The sequence below is a fragment of the Sphaeroforma arctica genome (assembly GCF_001186125.1).
Source record: "Sphaeroforma arctica JP610 unplaced genomic scaffold supercont1.308, whole genome shotgun sequence".
Lineage (NCBI taxonomy): Eukaryota > Ichthyosporea > Ichthyophonida > Sphaeroforma > Sphaeroforma arctica.
In genome coordinates, this window is record NW_014040250.1 from 31,831 (window position 1) to 46,729 (window position 14,899).

Here is a 14,899-nt window from a genome sequence, read left to right on the forward strand (position 1 = left end):
TATATATATATACATCCTATATGTACGTATATACTTATAGATATATATATTCCTATATATTTATGTATATATATATCTCTATGTATATATATATATATATTCATTTATATATCATTTTGTATATATATATATATTCATCTACATATATATATATATATATATATATATATTATGCTATCTGTATATATGTTTTTGTATGAATTATGCAGGTATGTACAAGTTTTATACTGTCTATATATTCATATGTAGTCACATCGTCGCGAATCTGTACTTGGTTGACAACTTAATACATTGACCACGACCCAGTTTTTGTTTTCCGAGGATGAAAGGTAAGATGTAGGGTCTTGTTGCTCATTGCCATTCTTACTGTGAATTTATAAATTCATACAAGTTTACAATTTTTTATGAGATGCTCCCGAATATTATCTGAAGGCAGGTTGGGATTATTGATACTCACTCTTCGCGTGTAGCCCATTGTGTTCCCAAATATGTCCTGTTTCTGCTCGTCTCTCAACAGGTGAATATGTCTGCATTACACAAGGCTGTCTATGAGGCTGACATGCCGCGTGTGAGAGCTATAATAGCCACCGCAAAAGAAGATGAACTAAATGAATGGGTCAATGCTCCTGATCTCAGGGGCAATCCACTTTTGCACCTGGCCATTTGGAGGGGAACGGTAGGTATTGAACGCATATTTCTGTCCCTTGATAGTTTCATTGACGCTCCGATACTGTTGAGTATTCGATTTAGTCTCTGACATAACAATTGCCATGTAGCATACAAATTGTACTTTGTGATTTGGTACATACTTTGTTCTCAACTTGTCTTGAATAAATCTATGCTATCACTTCCGCAGTACGAGATGGTCGAACTACTTCTTCGTTCTGGCGCCAAAACGAGATGCAAGAGCAAGGAGCGCTGGACAGTATGTTCCTTTCGATTCTCATTACTCCGTCGTTTCTGACCTTTCCGATAATGTCGTACGCAGCTGTAGCTATCTGCATATAGGCAATATATAGCCCAAACCCTTGTGAGCGATGAATTCTGAGCATATCATCCTACAAGCCTCTAGCCTTGCGTTGCGTTTCACAAGCTTTTACGCTTTATTCCTCGCGTTCTCGAAGCATGCCAGCGAGCTGGGACCCATTGCTTAGTGATGCTTGTTCTAAGCAGAACGGAGCGTCATTGTCTATATAAAATTTTCTAATTCATTTTCTGATATATCTATTGCCGGCAGGCCTTAGATGAAGCTGTGAGCATGGGCGACCGTCAGATAATCCGACTTGTGTACAAAGCGCACATGAATCAGGTCTGAATTTTTGCTCGGAGGTTCTTTTATGTCAATTATGCGTGTAGCATGGATGGAGAAGCAAACTTGCGCACGACTTTAAATTGTTCGTGTACCCTTGTGCACCCTGGCATTGCTTGCCGTAGCAATGGAAAATTTTAATTGAGTCTCCATCAATGTCGAAAAATTTATCCCCCTAGGCATTGTACAAACTGCTTTTTGCTGGTGGGCCGCTTCTCAATGCATGGTTGAAAATATAGCGTATCCCGATGTGGATTCGGGGTTGATCTCTAACTCATTCTCATTGCGCCTTCGGAGCGCACCTTCGCACGATTTCACTTTTCTACACGCTATGCAGTGTGTGTTCTTCATATCTCAGAGGTGTCAAATCGACTATACTACCCCGTCCCTCTCCTCACAATCTAACATATGCCTCCCGTCTCTGTATCGTTATGGCTTATGTTTTTATAGGTGGAGTCGGACTTCCAGAATAGTTTGCCCAGGTTGCTAGAAACGCTCAAACTTGCCGGTGACTTCATTTTGACCCTTGATTGGCATGTAAATACTTGGATCCCAGTTATATCTCGTATCAGGTTGAGTGATACCTACACAATCAGCAAAAAGGGGACCATGGTTCGGATAGACACCACACTCACCGGGTTTAATGAATATTTTATTGCTGAAAGGGGTAAGTAGGTGCATTGGTCACAGCAGCTCTGTTTTAGTTGCTCGACCGAGCAGGATTTTACTAATCGTCAACCTTGGTATTATGCAAACATGCACAGAGTTTGACTCTTCACTCAAGACCACATTTGACTACCCATTCGTATTGTGATATGCACTGGTGTTTTATGTCTCATATTCTTTAGTCCATTTGACGCATTTTATGCAGGTGACGTCAGCTATATATTCAAGTTAGAGGGCGAGGATGCCAAAAATCAGCGGAAAAGTTTCATTGTGATGGACAATCCCAAACGCCGCTACAACATTGCGCGCAGCAAGGTGAAGCCTAAACATCGTCGATCAACAACTGGGATTGAGAAATCCAGTCGCAATGGCGTGGGTTCTGATTCTAGGAGTCACAACCACGGTTATCAACGTAGCAATCGCACGCATGCTAACAACACGGTACATAGTGGTGTTGCAGCTCCGGGTATCGGTTCTGGCTTGCTCGATGGGAGTGCAGTGATTACTTCGAGGTCAAGCACTAGTGTGGTTGGAGCTCCCGGGGGGGGGTGTTCTGCGAATGGAACAGATACTTTTAGACGCAGAAGTACGAACGCACGGCCTTCCGCACATCCAATGTGTTCACCCCTCTACATACACGGACAAATATCAAGAAAATCGCTTCCGAAGTCTGTCTCAAACTCGCAGTCACGGAGACAAAATTCACATATGCAAACAGGCGGTAGTATGTTTGCAGACACGAGCTTAAGGAGCTTGGAAGGGCAAGTCAACGGTTCGGAAGCCGAATTTGAAGAGCACAGTATCAGCGGCAGAGGGTGCAATAGTCTGAATCTGAGGGCAGCCACAGCTAAAAGGAGGAGCTCGTCTGTGAGCATTGGAAGTGCAGCTAGTGGCAATATGAGACGGCTTAGCGACCAGAGCGCTTACTCACAAGGGGCCGCCTCCAACACCCGAGATACAGACTGTCAAGGTAGCACATACAGCAACATTAGCGCGGGCGCAGGGGAGAGAGAGAGGGGCAGGTTTGAGCAGTTGGAGCGTGTTTGTAGTGGGATTCTAGTAGCGGAACAACATACCGATAGCAGAGATAGAACGCCTAGCCAGGCCTCGGATGACCCGTCAGACTTCACGTCGTCCACCAGCACTCTAAAAGTACTGACAACTCCGACTGGGAGGAGTAACAGTGTGGGGGAGGCCATCAAGCCTGTAATTTCCAGTCGAGCGAGGAAGGTGACCAGTGATCTCGGCAATCCCACAGTCAGCAAGGTCGCCGGTGGAAGCTATTTAAAAGTTGCAAAGAGTTGGGGAAGTAGTACGGAGGACGAGGCTAACAGGCTGTCCAAAATACCATCGCCGGGGCCAATTGGGCGTGGTAGAACACTTCAAGGCGGTGGTCTGGGGGATCAGTGGGCTGCGGCTGTGAGTAGCACGAACCGTAGCACTAAGAGCGAAGCCCAAGCGCCAAATCCAGAGAAGAGTACCGGTACAGGCAGCAACGGAGTGCGTCAAGATTGGATGGGTGACTGGAGGTCGGAGAGGAGGCGGAATGAAGGCTACGATAGCTATCACCAACGGGTGAAGCACCATCATGCGAGTGAGCCCGACCTAGTGAGTGAGTATTACCTATCGGGGCTTCGTGCTGAGCTTGTTCAAGACAGCAAGGAACCCCCTGAACGACAAATTAGCAAGGAGAGAACAGCCGACAAATCGGTAAAAGTCACCATATCCGATGGACTGAATGATGGCAATCACAAGGACTGGGAGACGTCTGCGTGGCAACTCAAGCCGAACTCTAGCACGGGGAGCAAGCACAGTGTCAGCAGCGAGCCCTCGTTCTCTCCGATAGTTAGCAACACCGTAACGCCGGAGTCCCGCAGTGTGACCAGTCTGCGTCAGGTGAATGACTTGGTGCGAAGGCCAAATCTCAGTGCGAGTGGCATCAACACCAGCAGTTTAGGTATGGTCGTGCCTCTCCTGGGCAAAGACGATGTGTCTAGTAGTTGTGATATGGCTACCCAATTACTCGGCTCTTTGTTTGCTCAAGGTCTGCTTAGTATAAGGTAGCGCCTAGCAATCATGTGATATCTTAACATCTGTCTATATGTTTTCAAATTCTGTGCTCAATTGTAAAGCTTCAAAAGTGATTTCTTTTGCGTAGCAACCCGAAGTGACTAGGAACTTCTTCTGATTCTCCCAATTTTCTGTAATTGAATATTCTTTTCTGTTGTTACGCCAGAGGATACTCGTATTGTATCGACCAAAACCCTGCAGACGTAGGGTTAACATTAGTTGTTTTACCTACCACTACTCTTTTTGTGACTCTCACTCAAATCGGCAACGGTCCAAATGATACATAGAAGAGAAGTGAGAAAGTTGAATTTAATAGCCATAACCCCTTTTCAATGGTGCATTTGAAGTGCGCACAGTTTTGCTATAACTTACCATGCCCAAAAACAAAAACACAAACACCCCTTTCGCCATATATCCCATCCGGCAGTCGATGTACAGCTCAATCTCAATGTTAGCAGGAGCACAGGCAACACTTCATTGCGCAAGTATCTATGCACGACACCATCAAATGCGAGCCAAACTAGTTTCATCACACCGGCAAGTACCCCCACCACTATGAAACGCGGTCATAGTCTCACGGGGGTGGAGAGCTGCACGCCTTCCGGGACACCCAGCGGGAATGGGCGAGGCAGTGTGTTCGGGTACAGTCAATACGCCATCACCCCGAGTGGTATGTCGAGATGCGTGTTTCTGGTGTGAATTTGTATCAATCTCCCTGCGTTGGGTCTGAAATGGGGTTTTCTGTCGAGCTCTCAGGCATTGAATTGCTGGATTCACGTGTCTGTCCGGCCTGTAGATTTAGTTCATAGGTCTGCGGACGGCAGCGTAGCCGACGTGTTTGATAAGAGCTGCCATGTCCATTGTGTCAGATTAGAACCCTCAACAAACGCGATGCATAACGTTCTGGTCATACAAGTGGCAGGGGCATAGTGGTGTGCGGCGAGATTCATGTAAAATCAATGTGTGTGAACGCGTTTATTACGTGACTCTGACTTGATACAAATCTATTCATCCCGTATAAACAGGCACTCCAAATTTGCGGGTCAAAGAAAAGTCTGGTGTGCAGCAAAATCGAAGTAAGAACACGAGCATCAACAACCTTAGCGCGGATGGGAGTGTATCCAGCATCAGCACAGAGACGCACCCAAGCATACATTGCCATGTGAGTGGCATGAAGGCGCCGAGCATTTCTAGCTTTGACTACTCGAGTGCTCATACAAGTGCGGATGGTCTTAAAAAAAGGGAGGCAAGAGAGAAGAAGAAAGCGAAGCTGGTAGAGGATGAATTAGATTTATTGATGCGCAACGACGTGAGTAAGGTTAACATGTCCACTAAGTGTATACGATTCGAAAAAGCTAAGGCTGGCATATGGGGTATGCGGCACGATCGGATAGGGGTGATAAATGGGAGTATAGCGCATGTCTACGAGGTCAAGGTACGTTTTCCGAAAGTGTGCTTCTACTCTGTGCGGTCGCCATGCGATCTGTCAATTCTATGCAGACCACTATCGAACTGATCATCACAGCCAATACTTAAGCATCTGATTATACATGCGTCACACACTGTCGTCCTGGCCCGCGTGCACGCCTTCATGGCCTTCCGAGACGCATGGTTTACAGCCCTATACATAGCACAACACGAATCACTTGCGAATTTTGATTCCATAGCAATGCTGATCGTACTTATGTTTCATTGTCAGAATGTCTGCTTACGCATGCGAAAGCGACGGGAACACTTGAATGATGATGATATCAAGGCTTCGAAGCAATCTCGTATCAAAACAGCTGCTTTCGGTAAGTTTGTACATCCAATCATATAGAAAATGTTGTGCAACAGCAAGACGTTATATTTGCTAATGCGTAATGATTGTGGTAGCATGGGCTGTGTCGCTGCCGAATGCTCGTGCATTGCATGATGCTCTGCATTTCTAAAACCCTAAAACCACTATGTGCTGCCAACAGCTCAAGAGGCGCGACGAAATTCTATTACGGACAAGGCAAAGGCACGCCGGATACCCAGCATTACGCATAAGCAGAGCTTGAAACAGCCTCCGAGATGTCCCTTGACTTTTGAAGAATACTTGAGGTACGTAAGGCTTCTAGTCTGTTCTGAAGACAGCATACTCAGATACACCCGTAGATGAGACTTGACTGTGATCGTGTGGTAGGGTCATGCGCTTGAACTCTTCCTGGCAAACTAATCTCTCATACTTCTGCTACTCGCATGGCCCTTGTGATTGTTATGGGGTCGCACGTTGGCTGTTGTGAACAGTTGTAATTTATCGTGCCCCCATGTTCATTGCCTGAAATCGAGCAGATCTGATGTACGGCTAGGGCGTCCCCTGCATATGAAAGTACAAAGGAAAGACTTTAAGTGCCACGTGTGGATGTCTGAAGAGTTTCCAATGCAGGTGGCTACGCTTCTGAGTCTGTTGGAGATCGCGGCTCCGGCTAATAAGGTGATAATATTGATAATTGAATGTTTTGCATTATCTTACACGCATTGAGCAGAGTAGCGTGGTCAATGTATTTGCCTGTTTTCGCGCTACTTGCTAGTGTGTCTTCGGAAGTCCTGGCAAGTTCGGAAGTGACTATAAATATTATACGATGTACTCCAGCCAGGCGGTAATATGCGAACTGTAAGCCCTCGTACTTTGCTTCGTATGCTGCTTGCTCCATCGTATCTACACCGATGCTGCAATCACTGCGTCATAAGAAAAGATATACAAGTCTGTATATTGTTAACATCCACTTACTCTCTTGAACAAACCGCGCAGTACTTTGTGAAAATTCGGAATTTCTTGAGCACTTTACTACCGCCTGGCTTCCCGGTTCGTGTGGAGATTCCATTGATTCCCACTGTGAACGCCACCTTGACCTTCAGAGACTTGGTCTACACCGATATAGAAGATAGTCTGTTCACCTTTCCACCTGACTATCAGAGAGATCCAGCCATGAGAGTTCGTGGGTTCAAGTCTTCTAAAGAAGCACACAATGCAGACGACCACGGGTGACATGGACCAATATAGTATCTTATTCCAAAACGTGTATAGTAAACGATATATTACCATACGTTTCGTGTCTCAATAGTAAAAAGCTTATATGAGCTCACCTTGGAATGTAGAGTTTTGAAATTAAGCTGCTATCTCAATATAGCGCTCTTTGTTTCATTTCGACTGGAACGACGAATCCTTTATTATGAACCACCTAGACAGGTTTAGCATGATTTTGCGAGGCTTGAAAGAAAATAAGATTAATGTCTCAATCCTGGTATACGAACCGCATTGCTTTTTGTTTCGTCAGCGCATTCCGACTGCGGTTGTGTAGCGGCAAAACATCTGGTACTCTCAAGAGCTACCAAAGATTGCAGCAAGATACTCATCAGGCGAAGAAGCAGACTTCTATCTTGTAGGAAGATCAACAAATTGCGGGTAATCAGATTTTTTCTTGCGCAAGTTATGTTTTTTTGCCAGATGGTGTTGTAGAGACCGCCACCATTCGTATCTATACGGGCACCCTTCACTCGGACAAACATAAGGTCGATCTAGTTGACAAGGTCGCCTTCGCGTAGCTCTCTGCGAATCCGGATAATCCCTGCGAATATCAACACCATTCGCAGAACCCCACCTTTTCATTTGCACCAACTCCGAGTTTGTGGTCCTCTTGTTAGCGCCAATTTTAGAACCATGCAGATTGAATTGAGGACCATTGTCTTCTTCAGCGCGAAGCATTAGATCAAGATCGTCTGCGAGCAGTTTAGATTGCTGGTTGTAGCGATGTTCGAAGCTAAAATCGTCTTCGGATTGATATCGTCTTTGCAGCCGTGTCTCGTTTCGACCACATAAGCCACCAAAGTTTTCTTCTTGTTTCATTGGTCGGAAGTGTACCGAAGCAGGTCGCTGGCCGGGTGTATTGTGTTTTTGTTGTTGAGAAGGCTGCGTATGCGACTGACGTAGCACTGATGGATGAGGCCGATCAGGTGACGAGGGCGTTTGTTGACTTTGAGTTGTCAAGTTCGGCATGCTAGGCCGAACTCTTGCTAGTTGAGAGTCAAAAATAGAATCCGTTCTACCAACATAAAGAGGGTGATTATATGCCGTCGTTGGTTGGTGATAGTTGTTGTTTCCGGCAGTGGATAGGGTTGCCATCATATCCGATGATGGTGTAGTCAGTGCCCCAGAACTAACAACCCCGGTGGATATCGAACTGTGACTACTCTCGTGGTACAAATTCCCACTGCCCATCGAGCCAACCAGTACTACAGGGGCTCGTGAGTGGTGTTCATTGATTCGTGGTCCTGAGTAATTTCTTGCTAAAGTTCTTGAGGAATTTTGCACGCTGAAAGAGTTATCAACCATATGTAACACAGGATTTTGGAGCATTCGATGCGAGCTCGAAGTCATACCAGGGAGGGAGCCGCTTCTGCTTACCTCCGGGTAGTTTATCGTAGAGTCTTGTGTTGATGATGAGGGGTGAACGTCAACGGAAATAGCCCTTGTGATATTATCCACTATCTCTGCGAGTGATAAATCGGTGTCCACACGTACATTCATAGCGTCTATACGTGATGCTATCTCCTCATGATTGAGTCTCCATCGCTCACCTGTATTTGTGGAATTGTCGTCATTTCGTAATCTACCAGCATCGCTACTATGCGAATCATTTTCCACTGTTCTTTGATCGTTACGCGACATATGTTTATCGTCTGTTAAACTATATGAAGGGTGTTCGATAGTGTAGTGCGTGAGACACAACCCACTAATGAAAGTTATAAAGAAGTAAGGTCGTGTTTTTAAGCACGTTGATATGTCAGATCGTAAAATCCTGACTCGCGGTGAGTCTATTGTCACGCAGGCAAGTTATGAGTAAGTCGACATATTAATGTTCTTGCTATATACTGTAGACCGATATCTTAATTCTGAAGACCAAATGGCAGAATTGTAATAATTAAAAGATTTAAAAAAAATAACACATTGAGTTGGTTTCAATAATTCGGTTGAGCTCTTTCTATTATCAAGTACGCTCCTCCGTCTTCTTACAGGATCTTCAGAATCTTCCTTCAGTGCGTAACTCCTCTCTATATATGTAAAAATATATATAAATAAACATGAATTTACTATTTCGTGGTATTATAAAATATCTTTTCTTTACTTTGTTCATTAAAAAAAAACACAAAATAATAACAAATATGTTAGTCTAATATTTATTTGTTGTGCGTATGCCGATGGCTGTTTGCTTTCTTCTGAATCACGAGAGTCTGAGAGAGTGGACTGTGACTCTTTGGAGTTGGACTGGACTCGGACACTGGACACTGGAGTTTGGACACTGGTCTCTGTGTATTTTATTGTGTTTTTTACCGAGAAAAACAAATACAAGAAATAGAGTATTGAAGTATTTAGTATTTACATATTTGTATTTATTTAGAAAAAACCAACTAGTGTTTTATATATTTTTTGAAAAAACCAAAATTATTTTGTACGAACAGCCTACGAAATATCTACCACAAGCCCCAAAAGAAGACTAGTTGCCCTCTCTCTACTACTAGTAGTAGTAAATAAATGAATAGAGGAGTCAGGAGACTCGTCAGACCACTCAGACCAGTGCAAAGTGCAAATGCAAACTCGCCAAACGTGATAATTTTTCAACAAAATAAATAACAACCCAAAAAACAAACATAAATATATATTTAATATTGAGATATTTCTTTTTTGTTTGCAGTACATAATTTTTGTTTTTGTTTGGCCCTATCGGGATTTAGGTCCTCATAAATACAGTATTTAATTTTAAAAAGAACAAAGGTAGTTTGGATGTGCTACTTTGGTTTAGCGCCCCCCCCCCCCCGCGCTGGTTTTTGGGACTTCGAGTGCATTTGTGACTTTTAGATTCAGGTGTATTTTCGACATTTAAGGGCCTGTCTTAGACTGCCACACTCAAAACGATACATAAAATATTGACAAAGTTCTGAGTTCGGTATTCAAAACTGATATTTTGGGCGAATTTGGAGTATAAAGTATATTATTGGCTTTGAATTGGCTTTATATTGGCTTTGAATTGGCTTCATATAGGCTTTGAATTGACTTTATATTGGCTTTTAGTTGGCTTCTTATTGGCTTTTAAATGGCTTGAAATTGAGAAAACATATTTTTCAAGTATCGAGACCCAATCTGGCCTGAAACCCTATGGGTACAAATAGGGGTCAGGACAAAATTGTAAGTTAAAAGTTCTCCCCGCCGACCCAATTCTGGTACAACTAGTATTTGCATTAACTTTTGAACCAATAGGCCAATCGGGATGAGATTAAAAATGCATGACTAACTCGTCGAGACGAACATTTTAAGCTCTCTAACGACCAATGAACGTGAATTTTTCATGTACCTCTGGGTCAATCTTTATAGTAAAATTCCCCCGTCTCAAAAAGCCATTTTTTTGTTGTTGTCAACCCCTATCACAACAAACAATTTCTATCCCAAAGCAAAAAGAGGGTCTACCCTCTTTTTGACTTTGAAGGAAATATACAACAAAACGAAATATTGTGTTGTATTTTTTACGTCTCGAATAGCAGAATTTGATATTGCCAAAACCGTCAGTACATCCGATTTACAAAATTATTGTGCTGAAAAATTATGGAAATCGATCCTCAATATTTTCTGGATATTCCGAAATCTTGACCAAAAATCCATATGTGCTAAGCGGTACTGAAATTAGCTCCCGGAGTAACATGTTTTACTCATCTCAAAATTTATTTCCCTATATTTTGCCAAGTTAGCAAAACCGGCCTAAATATGAAGCATTTCATTCCACAGTTTTCTGCATCAGCATAATTTTACAGAAGGGCTCCTCTCCACCACTTCACCAATCACCAGTCATCTTTATCTCTCAGTCTCTTCATTTAGAGCGGCCTTCTGCTTCAATGTGGGTTAAGTCCACCTCCAGAGTGCCTGCTACCACCACTCTATATGATGACTGTGGTCTGTTAGGATCATAATGAGTAAAATATTTATTCAATAACATATTATGATTTTGTTTTTGAAAATGCATCATGAGGCCCTGAGGCCTGAGGCCTGGTCCTGAAGGCGGCCCGCCCTAAGTGGGTCAGCGGGGCTTGTGTATCATTTTTTTGTTCAATATTTTGGTTAATTTTTTTATAGAGGCTATGATATTTATTGCAGTAGATTGTATAACTGATATATGAGTAGTATGACATACGTTTCAGCAGTACCACTTTATCTTCTTTTCAAAAAAACACTGAACAGTAAACTTTTTATCGTTGTCGACTCGACGGTTGAGGACTCTTGAAATGGCGGGTTGGAACTTGGAAGGGTCAGATGATCAGCTTTTTCTTCTTCATTATGGGTTGGTATCTACTATCCCCGTCACCCGAAAGCTCCGACACATGATGTTAGGGCCGTTCGGCCATAGGATCGGACCAGTCAGGGACTTGAAAGCGTTGAATTTACTACGCTCACGCCTCTGGTGAGTCACGTCTCAAAACAGAATCCCTCTATATAGGTCAAAAGAAAATTTGTGACACACGACATTCTATAAAAAGACATTAGCCCTTTTAAAATAAATAAATAAAAAACCCCTTTTTCTCTCACATAAGTGATTTGCCAATTACTTATTGTACATTGGTAACTCCAATTCTAAAGCCTCATAGCCCCTATATGAGTCTCGAGTAATGAGTAGTATCGTCACTCGTGCAATGACAACCAATTAAGAATTCTAAATTGGAGTACAAGGAGTAGGCTGGTGACCGTATCATTGTATTTCTTTGTTCAAATATAAAATTTTGTGTAGGGTCGCTGACACGCCTGACAGCCTCTTCAGGTTTCAGCTGTCTGGTGTCAGCCGTCAGCGGTCAGAGTTCAGACTGTCAAGTCCGTTCTTCACTCTGCACTGGGCAGTCTGCTGTCTGCACTGCAGTCTGCAGTTCTGCACTCCCTCGGCCTCGAGCCTCGGACGGCTTTGTCATACGACACCCGTCACTATAAAATTATTGAAGCCCGAGCCCGTGATTAAAGCTGCATCCGGTCTATTCGCAAAGGTAGGGTCGATATTTATGGGCCAAGTACCGAACTGTCAAGTGTTCTAAATATTACATGAGAAGGCAATGTATGATCGTGCACTGTAGTTCAACAATGTTGAATTTTGTTTTGTCCCGTTCTGTTTGTAAATTTCAGGTCCAAGGGATTTTGTCCTGTTCTGTGATTTCATTAACCGCAATTTTTTTAGAACATAAATTCATTTTTTTTTTACTCGGTTCATAAACATAGAAATACTAGTAAGAATCAGTGACAACAACCCGCACTTTTTTGCTGGGGTTTGGGATACGATACCATCATACACCCTTGAAAAAATGTCGTCGCGACATGTGACATGCCGTCTCGATATGTGTCTGTAGGCTACGATACAGTCACCAGCAAACCTGCCGACACCATGTCGCGACCGACATGTCCTACAATATGTCGCCGCGACATGTCTGACATGTCGTTTGCCCAATTGTCGGCGTCATTTACCAACCCAGTTTTGATTTCGTGAAATCGGTGAAAAGCTCGTGAAGCAAATTCGTGACTGAAATCTTCCCCGAAACCGATTCTGGCCAAACCGCGTGCGGCGTGACTCGTGAAGAAAAATAGAAAATATATACGTACTCAAATTATAATAGCTTCACCGATCCTTCACGACTTGACGAGTTTTGAAATCTCAAAGGAAGAGAGTATTGAAATCTGAAACAAAACGCATTTGACTGGTGAAATTTTAAACCTATTTTTGTAAACTCACCGATTCCATTTTTATTTTTTGGAGCCGCTCAATTTCATGAGTAAATCTAATATTATGTATAACTCAAGAGACCTACTAGCCTACTCTACGAGTAGAGAGGCTATTAGAGTCGAGAGAACAATGACTTTAACCATAGCCTTCTCAAAAAAACACCAATAACTAATATTTAAAAATAAAAATGGGTTCAACTCAATTTCGAATTGTATTTATTTATATTCTTCTTGAAGAAATAGGACGCCTTCGGTATTCGGTCCCCTAATTTGAAATCTGAGAACCAATAGATATGTCAAACAAGATATCAGTGAAGACTGAAGAATTTGTGGCATCGGTGCGGGACTGCGGGTATTCCGGGCAGTCTATTAAAATTTACTCTATATAAAACAAGCTGTTTTTTATTTTGGGTTTTTTTATCAAAAAACCTACAACAACAATTTTTATTATAAATAACTTGACTTCCCAGTTGCCTTTTGGCTGTGATTTTGTGATTTTCACACTTGATGTACGCTATGTAGCAGGCAATTGATAAAATATTAAAATTGTCTCTCAGAAATAAGCTTCTCAAATGACAATTTATACTCCATATCAGTTGTAGAATGTTTTTCTTATATATTTGTTTTAAAAAAATATGATAAAGATTAGAGGGACATGACTTTCAAAGTTTCACTGTTCATTCACACTGTCAGTTATTACTTATTACTTAATACTTACTCTTAAACTCTATGTCTCTTTGTAGCCACTCTACTCTACTACTATTCTCTTTACTCTTTACTACTCTAAAGAGTAGAAAGAAAGAGAGAGAGTCTTTACGCCAGAGTAGTATTTATTAGTAGAGACTCTACTCTACCAAGTACATACATAGTAGTAGAGACTAGAGAGAGAGTCTCGTGTCTAATTGTCTATATACCACTAGTAGAGTAGAGCGAGAGATCTAAATAAAGAGCGTCTCGACAGCGAGAGTCTCTACCACTATAGAGAGAGTCTACCACTACTAGTCTCCTACTTTTAGACTACTTTATAGAGTAAACTACTCTACAGAGCCTCAGAGAGACTACATACATAAGTACGTATTTTTCTTTTTAGAGCGACACCGCCGACACGACGAACACGTCACACGACAGTCGAGCCGTGAAAGACGGAAAGCTCTATGAGCCCAAGAAATGAATTTTTGGTTCTGTTTTTATCAAAAAGTATTCTTCCTACTTGTGCCGGCGTTCGTATATGTACTTAACGTGAGTCGTGCATTTTAGTCGTGTATATTACTATATATGAACCGTTGAAGGCTGAAGCCTAGCTCTGAATGCAAACGGTACTTACTCGATCCACAGGATTGGCTATGTTTTCTCGGCCCAGAATCATGGCCTCCAGGCCTTCTGTATCCATTCACTGCTGTGTAATATTGGATGTATTTCGGCCTCAAATGCCCTATACGGCTATTCCGAAACACGGACACACAAGATAAAGCGATGGTGTTGCTGCTGTAGTGTAGCGAATTGAACTGGTTAGTTTTTTTTTCGGCGCACAATTCGCGAGCAGTTGTCGCCTGCGGGTGTGTCTCGGACATTCGCACGTGTGAACTGAGAATTTAAAAGCTTGATTTCCATTTGAAAATTTGTCACTGTTTAATTATAGACTATTGCGAAGACATACTCAACATCTGAAACAGCTGAGAATATAACGTGGCATCCGCCGACTTCACACGATTTCTTCCATATCCGAATGAGAATACAACTTGATGTGTCTCGATTGTAGTCGGTCGCACATGTCGATATCGTCCGTACAACCTGTTGGAACCATTTATTTACGTAACTTTATTCTCTTCCGTGTATGTATAAGATAACTGAAATGTGGTGCCCAGGTGAACCATACTCCTTTCTGACACTTGACACTAGTGACGTCTCTCCTGACATCGATGACACTTTTGACAAAATACACTAGGGTTATTTAGGGTTCAAATTGGCTCCAACACATCCTGTGTTGTAAGTTGTACTATTGAATACGTGAATTTGTAGAGAACGAGGATATACATACAGCTTTACTATCGATATGTCGCGCTTTTGTATGATAAATTCTTGTA

General features: G+C 42.5%; 2 protein-coding genes across 2 annotated transcripts; one reads left to right on the forward strand and one right to left on the reverse strand.

The window, feature by feature from the left end:
• Positions 1–523: 523 nt before the first annotated feature.
• SARC_05047 (hypothetical protein) lies at positions 524–7,118 on the forward strand (the record flags this gene model as incomplete). The annotated part of the gene is made up of 11 exons (XM_014301097.1): positions 524–676; positions 857–925; positions 1,238–1,309; positions 1,760–1,976; positions 2,181–3,932; positions 4,473–4,715; positions 5,071–5,480; positions 5,745–5,838; positions 6,007–6,130; positions 6,362–6,503; positions 6,822–7,118. 11 exons carry the CDS (start codon positions 524–526, stop codon positions 7,056–7,058), a joined length of 3,513 nt encoding a protein of 1,170 aa, XP_014156572.1. The 3' UTR covers positions 7,059–7,118.
• Positions 7,119–7,215: 97 nt separating this feature from the next.
• SARC_05048 (hypothetical protein) lies at positions 7,216–8,771 on the reverse strand. The gene has a single exon (XM_014301098.1). It carries the CDS (start codon positions 8,736–8,738, stop codon positions 7,446–7,448), a length of 1,293 nt encoding a protein of 430 aa, XP_014156573.1. The 5' UTR covers positions 8,739–8,771; the 3' UTR covers positions 7,216–7,445.
• Positions 8,772–14,899: the final 6,128 nt, after the last annotated feature.